This window comes from Salvelinus namaycush, chromosome 35 (genome assembly GCF_016432855.1).
Source record: "Salvelinus namaycush isolate Seneca chromosome 35, SaNama_1.0, whole genome shotgun sequence".
Lineage (NCBI taxonomy): Eukaryota > Metazoa > Chordata > Actinopteri > Salmoniformes > Salmonidae > Salvelinus > Salvelinus namaycush.
The window spans coordinates 31,800,591-31,816,023 of NC_052341.1; the positions used below are offsets into that span (position 1 = coordinate 31,800,591).

A 15,433-nucleotide genomic window follows, 5' to 3' on the forward strand; every position below is an offset into this window, starting at 1 on the left:
TCACGTGGTGATGAGCAGCATCACCTGTGACAGGTGAAGTGCGTGCAACAATGAAGTATCACCTGTGGGCAGGGCTCAAGGATGTGTGGTTTTTGGGATATGAAAATGAGAAGTGGAGTCACATGCACTAAAAATATATATTATGATGATAAGCTTTATTTCAATTATACATCATAAATTGTGTATATTGGAATGCAGTTAATGATAAAAATCATTTTGAATGTAAATGGAATTCTGTTTTTATTCTGTGATATGTTGTAAAACATTTCCTCAATATGTGTTATCATGCGTGTATCATTTTGATTTTACGTTTCCATCTCTCTCTTCTAGATAATCTTCTACGAGGACAAGAACTTCCAGGGCCGGCACTATGAGTGCAGCAGCGACTGTGCTGAGATGCACAACCACTTCAGCCGCTGTAACTCCATAAAGGTGGAAAGTGGCTGTTGGGTGGCCTACGAGAAGCCCAACTACACTGGCTACCAATACATGCTGAACAAGGGCGAGTACCCCGACTACCAGCGATGGGCGGGCTTCAACGACTGCATCCGCTCCTGCCGTATGGTGCCCCCTGTGAGTGTACTACATCAGGTGTCCTCAGTCCCACATAGTTTTCAGTCCCTTGAGTTGAGGGCCGCAGTGTCTACAGATTTTTTCTATCTTAGCATTTACTGTCATTGCTTGGGTCGAGAATCTTACTGACATTTGGCTGAGGCTATGACAAATATATTCACAAATGCCACCCTATTTTGAACACCTTGTTTTAAAACACATGGTGCATTTCTTCTTCACAAACTTCATGGTTGAAGTTATGTTTCATTCTCATAATGGAACATTTACATTACCATCTATATACTGTTTGTCAAGTCAACAGTATCATTTACTATATCCATTCTCCATTTCGTCTGTCTTCTTTCCCAGTATCATGGAAACTACAGGATGAAGATCTACGAGCGCTCTGACTTCGGGGGTCAGAACATGGAGGTGATGGAGGACTGCCCCGACCTTCACGAGCGCTTCCACAGCCGAGACATCTCCTCCGCCAACGTCATGGAGGGTTACTGGATCCTCCACGAGCACCCCCACTACAGGGGTCGTCAGTACTTCCTTCGTCCTGGCGAGTACAGGAGGCACAGCGAGTGGGGAAGCTCCAACCCCACCATCGGCTCCCTGAGACGCGTCACCGAGACCCCCTGAAGGTCAACTGAGACCCCCTCATCCTCCCTTAATGCAACCCTATTATAAATCCTGTACTGTACCCCTACCCTTTATTGCTAGCACTGTTTGACTGTTGTGTATCTACTGTGGTCTTCTGACCCTGAAATCACATTAACGTGATTGGGGGTTTTGGACCAGTTGGTGTTGGGTCTTTGCTGCTTTGCTTAGACTGGGAAAGTAGACCTCAGGGCTCAGGCGATGCTAGTATGGTAACAGTGATGGACTCTCTGGCTTTTGTTGTTACAGAGCAGAATGATGTGCTTTGCCAGCCCTCAACCTCCTGTTCTAATAGAAGCAAAATAAATGAAAACTTGATCAAAGTCAACCAAAGGGACTTTTTTTTGTGTTTTTAACCTCTACGACATCGGTGTCCCTAAACCGGGACAGTTGTTGCTCAATATGCGATAATGTGACTAGAAAACGTTGTAAACAACAGCCAACTTTCTGGGACATAGACATGTCTTATATGGGCAGAAAGCTTAAATTCTTGTTAATCTAACTGCAGTGTCCAATTTACAGTAGCTATTACAGCCCAAAAGAATATCATGCTATTGTTTGAGGATAGTGCACAACAACAAAACACTTTTATCATGCAAATGGTTTGATAGATTCCCCTCTGAAGGTCCCAGAGATAAAATGTAGTGTAGTTTTGTTTGAAAAAAATCTATTTTTATATTCAAATGTAGGAACTGGGTTCTACAGTTTGACCCCACCGCTGTCTCTGGCTCCACACCCAATTTGGCACATTTGGGCAAACTCCTGGCAGATATTGTGTAGCGATGTAATTATTCACTGAAACTTTGCACACACGGACATCTAAATTACACCTAGGATCCTATCTCAATGTATGGCCTTTCTCTTGCATTTCAAAGATGGCAGAACAAATATATGGAAAACATGTTTTTTTGTTTGTATTATCTTTTACCAGATCTAATGTGTTATTCTCCTACATTAATTTCACATTTCCACAAACTTCAAAGTGTTTCCTTCAAATGGTATCAATAATATGCATATCATTGCTTCAGGTCCTGAGCTACAGGCAGTTAGAATTGGGTATGTCATTTTAGACGAAAATTGAAAAAAGGGTCCGATCCTTCTTAACTACCCTCTTAATCAAGAGGTTATAGGAACACACTTGTATGCATACTTTTGTTAACGGTAATTCTTTGGAATTTCAAACATTAGCCATCGAGTTGGATAGCCACAGAGGGAAATGCACCAAGGTCCAACTCGACCAGTTTCTGCAGACTGATATGAGATCTTCCCCCCCCCCCCCCCATACACAAAGCAAAATGATCATGGAAACTGATATAATTTTTTGAAGCCGGTTATTAAAGAACAAAAAAAAGGCTATATGAGGATAGGCTTGTAGGAGTTTTTATGAGATCACATGGTGCCGAGCAGGCGCTTGGGGTCCATGAAAGAAGCCCGTATTAGACCCACATCACAGGGATAGCGCCAACTCAAAGAGGAAGAGTCAAAGTGTCCTGGTACTAGCCCCGAGCATCAAGCCCTCTCAGAACCAAAAAAACAAAACCACGTTTGCATCCCTGCTCATGCATTTTTCATCAGCCAGAGATACGAAACCCTTTCAGAAATAAATATCAATTATTGAAATTGTTAATTAGACGCCCATAATTGGCAAAGATGCACATGAATAAATAACTTTGACCGTTAATTATTGATTCAAAAAAATGTGAAGCTCAGCAGGGAACACTTTTGAGAGTCTCTTAAGATCAAGCAAAATAAGAAATATGAGTTTTGGCCTTGAGTAATGTTCAATTAAAGGACTGTCGACTTTGCTGTAAAAGTCCAGTCATTTGCCCCGCGTCCTCTGATATATGTGGACTCCAATCCCCACGCTCGTCAGTGTGTCAACAGGGTGCAACATGGGATTTGGCTCTGCCTAAACGGAGAAACGTCAGAGAAAAGATGACAGGAGATTCACAGGGTGCTTGACGTCTGTCGTAAATGGAAGTTCATGCCCGGAGGTCATGATGATGCAGTGATCTCAATCTAGTATCAGCCATGTACATTATGTACTGTATGTGTTCCAGTATGTTTACCTCTTTATGGTAATGAAATAAACACGTATAGGAACCTACTAGGCCAAAGGATACATGATCTCATCTAATAGGCCTAAAGCTGCATGATCCCTCAATTGGCCATTCTAGACCAGCAAAATATTCCTCAACAGCCACGTATCAGACTCTCTACCTCTGCAAGTCATTCTTCGCATTACAAATATCAAGCTCCTTCCAAAGAAAGCGTACAAAAACAGTGAGATCTGAGTAGACCCCGTCTATTCTTCATCTATGAACCCTTTGTATTTGTGATGGGAGGCTGATTGAAGGGTAAGTAGTGCATTTTGGAGGATGAATTCTTTATCTGCGAGTAGAAAAACCACAGAAGAATATACTCTGTGATTCCATTATTAGTCTCAGTTCTTTCCCGCTTTCTTTCCTGATAGCTGGATAATTAAACCTCTATAGTATTGTCTTCAATCTTCCATGCCCCACTTACAGCAAAGTCCCATTCCCAGATGAGAACCATTAAAAAGTCTTTTTAGACGTTTGTTTTCAGATCAGTATGACTTCTTTGGTGCTAATTTGTTATTTGTGGAAGTAGAAAGAGTGGTGGTTTGCATGTAAAATCCCATACAAAATAAATCCAATTCATATTCAACAAAAAGTTTTATTCTACAAGACGGTCTATGAATTACAAAAAACCTGAACTGATCTGTAGAGTGCGTTACTTGACATCAGATATAAAGCTCATAGGCTGGAATGTTACAGCGGCACTGTATCTTAAGGCAGTAGTCCCTTGGATGAGATGGGAAGCAGCTTGTCAATTACTGCTCTTGTGTTTGACAGAGGCTCTGGGCACTGTAAATTCCACATTAATAGACGGCATGAAAAAAAGCAAAAGCAGGAGAGTAAATCATTTGCATTCAAAAGAAGAACATAAAGTCTTATATATAAAATCTAACTTGAAGGCTTACGAATCAGATCGGGTCAATTTCTTATTCATCAATCTCATATTGTTATGACAAAAGACATTTAAGACTTAAATATTGTTTATCCAGTGGTTCATCACTAGTCATTTAACCGCATATAAATAAGGATTGCAGTAGTAGTGTTAATAGCAATTCATAAAAATTTTGGCCATGAAGACCTATACTTCAAGCACTATATAAAATGACACATCAGTACCTTCCCCAAATTAGGTTTAGCCGTAAACCTAGCATAAAAACTGGTTTGGTTGTGCACTTGTATCACTTCTAATTAGAGTAAATGTAAACGATATAGTCTCTTGTGTGAGACCAAATCAATACTTTCAGGGTAAGGGTCGGACCTGATTGAGCAGCCATTCATAAGTGTACAGCACAACAGACCAATCAAAAGGAACTAAAACCAAGGGGGAAACCTCTTGATAGTGATAATAACGCTGATGTAAACTATCTTGAGCAACAATTCCCATTAGGTGTGCGTCCTGGAGAGCGTATAACTCATCCCTATTGCGTATAATATCTTCTAGACCAATTAAAGCCTGAACCAAGGATGTGAGACCTTCTACAGTCCAACAGGGTCAATGTTACCAATAATGAGTGTATTCACTGCTTGGTCACAGGCAGGGCCCATGAACAAGCAGGGACTGGAATACTGAGTGAGGTAAACACCGCAGTTAAACTTTTGAGAGCCGAGGTAGAATTAAAAATCGATGTAAACTCTGATCCAGAGTGAATGAATAAGACAATGGGAGTGTTTTTTTGGTACCAGGGGATAGCTTTGCTCTTGAGGAAGTGGTTGAGCGTGTCTCTTATTTGGAGGTCCTCTGTCAGTCCTCACGCTGGGCAACCATCTGTCTTGGCTGTGGCTGTGTGACTGGTAGGTTCTCGTGGAGGTACTTCAAGGTGCCGTGTTCAGAAAAGTCTGCTGCGGTGTGACCGTCTCCTCTCAGAACCCACTTGGTGGTGAGGAGACCCTCAAGGCCCACGGGGCCCCGGGCATGGATACGAGCTGTACTGATGCCCACCTCAGCACCTAGAGGGAGTGAGACAGGGAGTGAGTGAGATAGTTGAACAGGAAGTCAGTGATAGAAATTTCAAAAACGATGCATACCCAATCCGAAGCGGTATCCATCTGCGAATCGTGAACTGGCATTCCAAAACACACAAGCACTGTCCAGCTGCTGCAGGAACTGCTCCGCTGTGTCCTCTGTAAGAATCATCATCACAGCTACCGTCATTGTCACGGTCATCATCTCTCAGCTATATTTCCTCTATTACACACAATGGATCATTCCATTGAGATCGACATATTATACAATCTGTGGCCACTAGATGGTAGAACAAAGAGAGAAAATGCTCTGTCCTCTGCACGGAACCAACTAAAAATCCATCTATAATTCAACCCATCTTAGATATTGTCAGTAAAGTACTCCATCAAAATGTATTATAAAACTTGAGGGGAAAATAACATTCAAGAAGAATATCAATCATATCACTACATATAAATTAATAACAAAGATCCCTTAGCAAAACCTATTTTACATTCAAATCAGTTCTGTCCTCTTCAAAGTAGTCTCATGGGGAGGTTTTACACGAAGCCAAAAAATGCTGTCATTACTTATTAGAGAAAGAGAGGAAGAAAGGGACAAGGGGGGAAAAGAGAGACGGACAGGTCTCTCTTGAAAGCGAGACTTGGTCTCTCTCACCCAGACTAACTTGGGTGAATCAAGTTGAAGACAAAAGAGAAAGAGAGAAACTTCTCACAACTATTACATAGCCAGACAGTCATAGCTACCGTTTTCAGTAACAATGACGTCGGTGTGGGAGCTGCCATATCTGTGGATATGGTCTATAGCCTCCTGCATGCTGTCCACCACCTCGATGCAGCACTCCAGATCCCCGTATTCTGTCCTCAGAGACTTGACCTCCGATGGGCTAAAGGTCAGGTAGGAGGCGAACCTGGGGCCAGCGTGGATCTTTACCTAAAGGGGTCACATTGGGAAGAGGGTCATCATTACATACGGCGATCTGTCAATTAATCAATCAATCAAATCGGGGAGTTTGCTTGGATCTAGGGTTGCAAAGGGAGGGTATATTACCGGTAACTTAAGTTTACCAGTAAACTAGACAGAATTTTCACAACATGACAAAGACAATAAAATAAGATGACTTTAAATCAACAACAAAAAAATTGAATGACAAAGCTGTAAAACATGATCCTAAATATAACCCATCAACTTCGTGAATACCATTGGGGTTTAATATGAGGGTTTCAGCATGGAATATCCTTTATATTTTAACATGCTTTTATTTATTTTACGATGGCAATATGTCTGCTGTAAATGTTTAGACGCCAAACCGTTGGCAGTTGTGAAAAGTCAGTACGGTAGTTGGAAGAGTTGCAGAAATAATTGCAAATTATGTCATTGTTGATGAGATTATTTTTTCATTAATCAGGCTATTTTCTCTTTAACCATATGATCTATCTGCTAGAGACTCTTAGGCAATATGAACACAGTTACACAGATCAAGAACAAAATGAATATTTTATATGAATAGATTTTTCTTAAGTTAAGAGTATAAATTACCAAAGTTTCCATAGATAGACCTGTCATAGCGAATCACAACAAAAGTTTTAGTGATACTTGGAAGTCTTTTTGTTATGATTATCATCAATTGGATTGTAAATTGTTAATGTTCATTTTTGTGAATTTGGTTTTAGAAGCATAAACCGTCAACAATGAGACATGAAAAACGCGGTTAATCATCCACCTCAACCCAACCTCAGTGAAAGAAAATAAATATTTGATTTGAAGTTGTAGTCAAATGTAACCAACCATTCCACCAAACAAGCAGCCAGTCGGTCCTTACTGTATCTTATTTAGCCAAGTGATTTGAACCTGTATTTAAGAGGAGATGAAGAGGAGGATAATATCACTTGTTTATGTCAATGTGTCTGTACCTGCGTATTTGAGTGTGTGTGTGTGTGTGGTCTTACCCGTTCGGTGCGGAGCATGTCTATGATCTGGTCAAACAGAGTGGTCCTGAGGATATCCCTGTGCATCAACAGTGTTTCCATAGCATTGCAGGCCGCAGGGTAGTCACATTTAGAGTCTCTGACTGGAGAGAGAAAACGTCAATCAATCACTCCTTCTCCTTCATTGGTAGTAAATGAAAATGTGTGTGTGACATGTGTGTCTGCTTGTATTGTCCCACTGACCGATCTTGATGACCTTGTCGATGGCGGCCTCCGAGTCGACGTAGACGTGGCAGATGCCCTCACTGTGGCCCAGCACTGGGATGCTCTTGGCTGCTCTCTGGATGTTCCTGACCAGCTGAGACGAGCCTCGCGGGATGATCAGGTCTATCATCTTATCTAGTCTACACAGGTCCTCCACCTCCTCACGGGTACTCACCTGGAAAACGCAAAATAAACCCTACTGCATTCTGGGATTTCTTTTTTCTATAGGTGGAATACACTGTGCTACGTTGTATTCAATTCTCCGCTGAGTATGTACAGGACAGCAATCACCTTAGGAAAGGAGGAATGAAAGGATTCTTTTGGATGGTGTCTGACTATATTTACTACTGGCAGAGTAACACAGAATTCGCCCATACCTAGTGTTCTACGATTTCGAATACTAGGATTTCAGTATAAAATATGGTATTTAAATATCTTCCATGCCGTTTTTCTTAAATGGAATGTTTTTTTCCAGCTATGATTACCAGCTGTACAGCCTCTTTGACCCCGTGGATGTCCAGTGCTTCCTGGGTCAGCTCATGTAAGACGCGGTTGGTGTTGGCTGCTTCCTTACCCCCCTTTGCCAGCAGAGCATTACCGCTGGCTATGGCTAGAGCTGATACCTACACACAAATGAGAACAATAGCCTTTTATCCACAGAATTGTATAACCACCAGCACGAACACCACCCCATCTTACCAAAAGATGGTCCACGATGTACAAGCACAACTCTCACACACATAGACGAGCCCAAACGCACACACAAACACATTACCTGCGGTAAGCAGTCCGGGCGGGCCTCGAAGATGACCAGCAGTACTCCTATGGGCACAGTGATCTGCTCCAGCTCTAAGTTGTGGGCTACCCTGGTCCTACGCAGCACTCTGCCCACGCTGTCCTGAGAGGCCACGGCTATCTGTCTCAGCCCTATAGCCAGGCTATTCAGCTTGGCCGGGGAAAGGCTCAGACGATTGAGCAGGGCTGACGACAACTGGCCTGATAGGGGGATGGAGAACACAAAGAAATGAGATGTCATTGAAAACCCCTGACTATCCCTTCAACTACTCAAGCGCTGCTCTTATACACCTTCAAATGCAACAGCACCCTCAAATGATCAACATCCTATCACAGTCACACAACGGGATTTTGGTTAGTAAAACGTCCCTGCGAGTAGGACCTGTTTTGACAAACACCATCGATTCAATCAGAGAGATAAGACGGACGTGACGGGAATAGTCACCCGCATTGGCTGCTAGGTCCATGTCCGTCTTGTTGGCAGCAAGGATCTCCTCCTTCTTCTCAACCAGCAGGTCTGCCAGGTGACAGATGATCGCGCCTCTCTGGGGTGGGAACGATTCACTAAAGATTCAACTAACTGCAGACACACCTGGGATCACGTATACTATATAACTGTGTATGAGTGTCTGACCTGGTCCGGGTGCAGGGCTGCCAGGGTTCTGCCGGAGTTCCGGGCCATCTCAGTCTGCTGCTCCACGGTGGGGCCTGGAGATGGACACGTTACGGCGGATGAGCACAGACAACAGATACAAAACAGCAAAAGGGAGCATTGGACATCAGCACGAGTAATCATAATCCTAAATCGTCTTCATTAGAAGAACTACAATCACCATGATCCTCACCATTATGCTCATTGTTGTCATAATCATCCTCATTCTAATAACCTTCATCGTCGGTGTCCATCCCAAAGAGATGACCCCAGTAGAACTCACCGGCAGGTTTGACCTCGGAGAAGAAGGTGCCCACTTTCTTGCCCTCCACGATGTCAGTGATCACGTGGCCCGTCACCTTGGGGTGGGTGCCGTTGGCGATGACCACTGACGTGCCCCCCTGTAAGGCCCACAGGGCAGCCTTTACCTGGGGGGTAGTAGAGGTGGGAATACACGTCGGCTATTTGAATTCCCCACTTGTTTCTCCAGTAAGGATTTGGCCCCCAATGGAAAGACTTGCACTGCAGGTCGATGCCAAATATCTCTGACACAGAGTTCCAAAGTCTGTAACTAATTACAAAGACTTTCTTAAAACCTGATTACAGATGTGTAGTCCTCAACTCTTACATGTAGTCCTCAACTCTTACATGTATTGAACGACACAGTTTTCTATTCTAACCTACGCGTGTCTTTGTAATTACCTTTGCCTCCATGCCTCCTAAACCCACCCTGGATTTTGCCCCATAGGTGATCGACTGCTGGTCGCCAGGGTAGAAGATGTCAATGAGTTTGGCGTCATCCGATCCAGGAGGGCTGTCGTACAGTCCTACAAGAGATAGAGGTAACTATGGTTACATGATTGTTTCCTTTGGTGCTAGCCTACCATGGACAAAGATTACCTCCCTGTCCAATCCATCAGTGATTTCCAAATACAACCAGGGTCGTGTTTATTAGGGTACGTAACGGAAGACATTTAAAAAAAGTTCTGACAGAAAACAAAAACGAGTGTTTCCTATTGTACAAGTCCAGGTAGTCACGGCCAATTTAAGTCTGTTTTCTTCCATTCAAGGCCTAATGAACACAACCAAAAAGACCTGATGGGTATACCCACGAAGTAGGATAAACAACCAGAAATAACTACTGATTTCTGGTTCATTAAGAAAGCTAAACTTGGATACGTGTTTTCAGTTGAGTCAATAAGACCATGCCCATTTCAAGCTTACTGTATCTTTCTAAAAAAATGTAAAGTTATTTCATAATATTTAGGCAAGTTAGCTGGCTAACTCCTTGATCCTTCTTTGCAGTATACCCCTCTGTAGTTCCCCCTCTTACAGTAATGCTCCTAAATTACCGTGTATTGTTTTGAGCCAGAGTGCAGGCAGATGGCGCGTTACCTAATGGGTGTTAATGTGTTGCTGTGTGAGCAATCTACCTTCTACGTCAGAGAGAGCGATGAGCAGGTCTGCCTTCATCTCCACAGCCAGGCGTGCAGCCAGACTGTCATTGTCCTTTATACTGATGACCTAACGTGGAGGAAAACACAGCGTCTTAGTCTCACAGAAAGACATTGAAATTGACGGGGTAAAGTAATAGTGTTGTCAGTCGAAATTGAAGTCAGCGTAAAAGAAAATGTAATTGAAATCCAAGCATTTTATTATAAAGTGAAGCACCGCTAGATTGGCTATCGTTGATATTGGCTTTCCTACTGTGTGGGTTAGCAAAGCTATTGGCACTACAATCTTTAGTTGTTTAGTACTAGTGTGTTTTTCTACACCGGAAGAACTTGCTCGCTCCGCCTAAGCTTGCGGAAGGAGAAAAGAAGCATGCGTCTACCTCCAGGAGTGAGACCAGACAGCCACGCTTTTAGGTCCAGTCAGCTAACATATAGAAGGGAATTACCTTCTCCCATCTCCCCAGCACGCACATCCTTTGGGGAGGAAAGGAGCAGTAGCGGGTGGGTAGAGCGAGCCGGTGAGTACCAGCCGTATGGTAGGTTGCTAGCTGCTAACACTACACCGCTATACACACCCCTCGCCCCTGTCCTGCCCTCTCCGGACCCCCCTGTGCTCTGTACCCACGTTTACCCCCTGGAGGTCGCTGTTGGGCTCGGGCGGGGGCACCACGGCATCGTTGGTGTTGATGATTGGCACAATGTTCATGCGGAGCAGCTCCTGCAATGTGCTGTTTAGGTTCTGCCGCTTCTGGTCGTCGTGGAAGTCCAAGTTGGTGACCAGGACCTGGGATTAAATCAGAACAAATCCTGTTTCGATTCCATACAACTTTATTGAGAGGTAATTGTGCAGGGTAACAGTGTGAATTCAAATACATAGAGAAAGTGTGCACACCTGTGCAGTGCATGTGCTGTACTGCGTGAACATGGCCTCATACAGGGCCATTAGGCCACTCTGTCCGGCTGCCGCACAGGCCCGAGCCTCCAGAACTGGTACTGACTGAAACCGACAGATAGATTGAGAGAGAGGAATAATATGAATAGATTTTTTTTATAATAAAGTTGATTTCACCATATTTTGGAGCAGTTTGTATAAGACGTGGGCCCGTATCAGCAGAGTCTCAGAAAGGAGTGCTAATACTTCCATATAAGCTTATTCATTATGATCGAAAAGGCAAAAACTGATCCTAGATCAGCACTCCTATTCAGAGGCTTTGTGGATAATGGGCCCTGGTCGCACCATGTCTTTGAGCTGGTTCTGTCCAGAGTGCAGGGCCTGTCTGACACTCTGGGACAGCAGGATCTCGTGCCTCAGTCTCTGCTTGCCGAAGGCCACCGCCCCGCTGGTGACGATCATCATCTCTCTGCCCTGGTTCTGTAGCATGGCCACCTGCAGCACAACACAAACTATCTCAGTGACCCGCATTTAAAGCCTCTCAAGTAGCCTTGCAACAACGAATAAACTACAGTAAGCAGACAGCTGTTAAAATACAAGCTTTAAACCATGTCTTGAGTGAAGATCCTGTTCTCCCGTCAGCCTTTTTACCTTTAACCTTCCTCACCTGCTCCACAACGGAGGCCAGCCTGCCCAGCGCCAGGCCGCACTCGTCACCCCGGGTTACCACGGCGCTTCCCAGTTTGACCACAATCCTCTTGGCCTGGCGGAGCTCCCCACGATGAGCAAAGGAGTTTCCGTTGGCACGCGCAAGGGACACTGAAAGAATACAAGTTACTACCCTGCCTTATGGTGGTGCCAATCTGAAGCACTGGTCGAGCGCTTAATAAAATGTATCCTTATTGCCTCCCTTGGTTAACTTGAGGCAATGTTCATAAACACTGTGCCTAACCAGCATTTGCGCACACACACATCAGTACATCTCCTACCAGTAAGATCGTGTGGTAAGTGTGTGTGTGCCGGGTTCGGTTTTGTTCCATCATTGATTATATAAAGCGTTAGACAAACAGAGCAGCCGGGTCCCCCTCACCCCCCTCCTAAATTCCCTGGTATCCACGGAGATGAAAAACGCAGGGTGCAAACGGCCACATCAGCACGGCAACCGGCAAAGCCATCGCTGACTGCACACATCTCTCCACTAAAGTGCAGTCAACCGCGTGCGTGAGTGAGTGTGAGAGTCAAAGTCTGGGGTAACAGAAACAAAGAGAGAGGATGGCCAGAAAGGGATAGGCCTCCATTATCTTGATGCAATCAATCTTGTTTATCCTGCACCAGGAGGATAAACAAGTATGCACAGGTATGCAAGATGATAGCATTAAACGATTAGGACTTGATCAATTTAGGGAACTAGGCTATCCTTCTTGCTTGAGGGAAGAAACCAAACAAATACATCACTGGCTTGTGGTCCCATATTAAGACTTACATATGCTATGCAGTTATCATGACATTACTAAAATCTCAAGCTACAGAAACTATTGAAAATCACTGGAATAATAGCCTACTATTTTCTAAATGTATCCTACATAGATATCTATACCGCTCCTCAATGACTGGTGTAGCCTACTGTATGTATGCATGTAGGCCTGTACTATGTGTGTGTGGGTATGTGAATGTATGCATGTTTGCCAGTCCCACTTGCCTTGTGTCAGTGGTTTAGCAAGACGAGGGCAGATGATGGTGCTTTGATGGTGCCCAGCACACAGAGACAGCCTCTGTAGCAGCATGGTCAACTGACCCGCACTTCCAACAGCTAGAGAGGAGAGAGAATCATTTCATCACTATCAAATCTTCAATGTTCCAAGTTCTCTTTTTTCATTTCTTAAACTTGAAGAATTAAAATCACAGCTCAACATTTAAAAGTCACAAAAGGATGACATTTTATTGTAGGCCATCATTGTAAATAAGAATTTGTTCTTAACTGAGTTGCATAATTAAATAAATGGTTATATCTATATCTATATAGAATGGCATAAGGTCAGTATTTTTGCATTTGGATAAAGAACAGAAAAACTCACAGTAATACTTGATTATCCTCCAAGTCCTGTTTGTCTGTTATGCAGCCACGTCTATCAAGCCCATCTCGTTTAAAAAAGGACTACTCTCCAACCTTTCTATACCACATTCCATACAGTATAAACAAGGCCTGCCCTCAACCAATAGGAGAGCTGAAGCCAGTCTAAATCACAGAAACTCCTCCTTTCGTATGCTTTTTTATGTTGGTGATGAAACTATCCCTGCCCCTTGCAGGATCACTTATTATGTGCCCCTTATTGGGGGAAAAAGGCAGAGTAACTCATGTCGGTCTCTTCTCAAGAATGACAGATGATAGTTCAAACAAAACATATCACCCACTCAAAGCTGTCATTGTCAACAACTTGTCACTGAGTAGCCCAAGACAGACTGATCTGTATCATGCTCGGGCAGCAGAGGCTCCGGCACCACTACATGGCTGTTCCAGCATAAGCAGCTACCGTTAGCTAGCTAGCTAACGTTACTTACTATACAGGTCAGGTGGCTATGTGTGCGTTCACTCACTCACCACCAGAATTCGTTCAAATTCTTGCAAAACTTCACCCGCCACAACACACGTTACAGTACGCGCGCAGTGATTTAGTTCATTGAAATTACAGGTGTTTTCGGTTCTCTTCTCTTTCAAGCCGGTGAGAGGGAAAACATTACAGTTGGGGGGGAGGCATTGAGAACGAGTAGCTGGGCGTAAACGGAAGTTACAAAGCCATACACCTAGCGCAGTGATTGGTCAGAAATCAGCTGTAGGTAAAGACTGGGCACGTTCCAGGTTATCTTCATTTTAAACACCACCCCCCCCACACCTCACACGTTTTAATTTTTACCCTAGCACTACACAGCTGTTTCAATTAACCAACTCATCATCAAGCTTTGATTATTTGAATCAAATCAAATTGTATTAATCACATGCGCCGAATACAACAGGTAGACCTTACAGTGAAAATCTTAGTTACAAGCCACTAACCAACAATGCAGTTTAAAAAAGAAAAAAAAAGAAATAAAAGTAACAAGTAGTTAAAGAGCAACAGTAAAATAACAATAGCGAGACTATATACAGGGGGTACCGGTACAGAGTCAATGTGCAGGGGCACCGGTTGGTTGAGGTAATTGAGGTAATATGTACATGTAGGTAGAAATATTAAAGTGACTATGCATAGATAATAAAAGAGAGTAGCAGCTGTGTAAAAGAGGGGGGGGCAATGCAAATAGTCTGGGTAGCCATTTCCTTAGATGTTCAGGAGTCTTATGGCATGGGGGTAGAAGCTGTTTAGAAGCCTCTTGGACCTAGACTTGGCGCTCCGGTAATGCTTGTCGTGGTGTAGCAGAGAGAACAGTCTATGACTAGGGTGACTGGAGTCTGACAATTTTTAGGGCCTTCCTCTGAGACCGCCTGGTATAGAGGTCCTGGATGACAAGGTAGCTTGCCCCCGGTGATGTATTGGGCTGTACGCACTACCCTCTGTAGTGCCATGCGGTTGGAGGCTGAACAGTTGCCATACAAAGCAGTGATGCAACCAGTCAGGATGCTCTCGATGGTGCAGATGTTGAACCTTTTGAGGATCTGAGGACCCATGCCAAATCTTTTCAGTCTCCTGAGGGGGAATAGGTTTTGTCGTACCCTCTTCACGACTGTCTTGGTGTGCTTGGACTATGTTAGTTTGTTGGTGATGTGGACACCAAGGAAATTGAAGCTCTCAACCTGCTCCACTACAGCCCCATCGATGAGAATGGGGGTGTGCCTGGTCCTCCTTTTCCTGTAGTCCACAATCGTCTTCTTTGTCTTGATAACGTTGAGGGAGATGTTGTCCTGGCACCACACGGCGGCAGGTCTCTGACCTCCTCCCTATAGGCTGTCTCGTCATTGTCGGTGATCAGGCCAACAACTGTTGTGTCATCAGCAAACTTAATGATGGTGTTGGAGTCGTGCCTGGCCATGCAGTCATGAGTGAACAGGGAGTACAGGAAGAGACTGAGCACGCACCTCTGAGGGGCCACTGTGTTGAGGATCAGCGTGCAGATGTGTTGTTACCTACCCTTACCACCTGGGGGCAGCCTGTCAGGAGGTCCAGGATCCAGTTGCAGA

The 15,433-nt window shown here is 44.0% G+C and overlaps 1 protein-coding gene, 1 non-coding gene and 1 pseudogene across 4 annotated transcripts; 1 reads left to right on the forward strand and 2 right to left on the reverse strand.

Moving 5' to 3' along the window:
• Positions 1 to 327: 327 nt before the first annotated feature.
• Positions 328 to 1,197, forward strand: LOC120029691 (annotated as a pseudogene).
• Positions 1,198 to 3,898: 2,701 nt separating this feature from the next.
• On the reverse strand, positions 3,899 to 14,017 carry LOC120029760 (delta-1-pyrroline-5-carboxylate synthase-like). 3 transcript variants are annotated; one of them, XM_038975032.1, is made up of 17 exons: positions 13,862 to 14,017; positions 11,930 to 13,072; positions 11,608 to 11,757; positions 11,263 to 11,367; positions 11,002 to 11,154; positions 10,350 to 10,440; positions 9,619 to 9,743; positions 9,200 to 9,344; positions 8,899 to 8,972; positions 8,710 to 8,809; positions 8,245 to 8,465; positions 7,955 to 8,092; positions 7,449 to 7,644; positions 7,227 to 7,348; positions 6,024 to 6,210; positions 5,340 to 5,435; positions 3,899 to 5,261 (listed from the first exon to the last, which is right to left on the reverse strand). In XM_038975032.1, the coding sequence occupies exons 3-17, from the start codon at positions 11,749 to 11,751 to the stop codon at positions 5,056 to 5,058; spliced, it is 2,103 nt and encodes a 700-aa protein (XP_038830960.1). In that variant the 5' UTR covers positions 11,752 to 11,757; positions 11,930 to 13,072; positions 13,862 to 14,017; the 3' UTR covers positions 3,899 to 5,055. The 3 variants fall into 3 exon arrangements, with proteins under 3 accessions (XP_038830960.1, XP_038830958.1, XP_038830959.1); XM_038975030.1 differs by having other exon boundaries at positions 10,996 to 11,154; XM_038975031.1 differs by having other exon boundaries at positions 10,996 to 11,154; positions 13,338 to 14,017.
• LOC120030112 lies at positions 7,716 to 7,846 on the reverse strand. The gene has a single exon (XR_005473621.1). It is a non-coding gene; the product is annotated as a small nucleolar RNA SNORA15 (small nucleolar RNA).
• Positions 14,018 to 15,433: the final 1,416 nt, after the last annotated feature.

What these genes read in the sequence shown, in the direction of transcription:
- LOC120029760 (XM_038975030.1), bottom strand. Translation starts at nt 11,751, where the DNA reads ATGCTACAGAACCAGGGCAGAGAGATGATGATCGTCACCAGCGGGGCG. An exon ending in CAGCCCTGCACCCGGACCAG is followed by an intron (nt 8,810 to 8,898) that starts GTCAGACACTCA and finishes TTCCCACCCCAG; the next exon opens with AGAGGCGCGATCATCTGTCA. An exon ending in ACATGCTCCGCACCGAACGG is followed by an intron (nt 6,211 to 7,226) that starts GTAAGACCACAC and finishes TGACCCCTTTAG; the next exon opens with GTAAAGATCCACGCTGGCCC.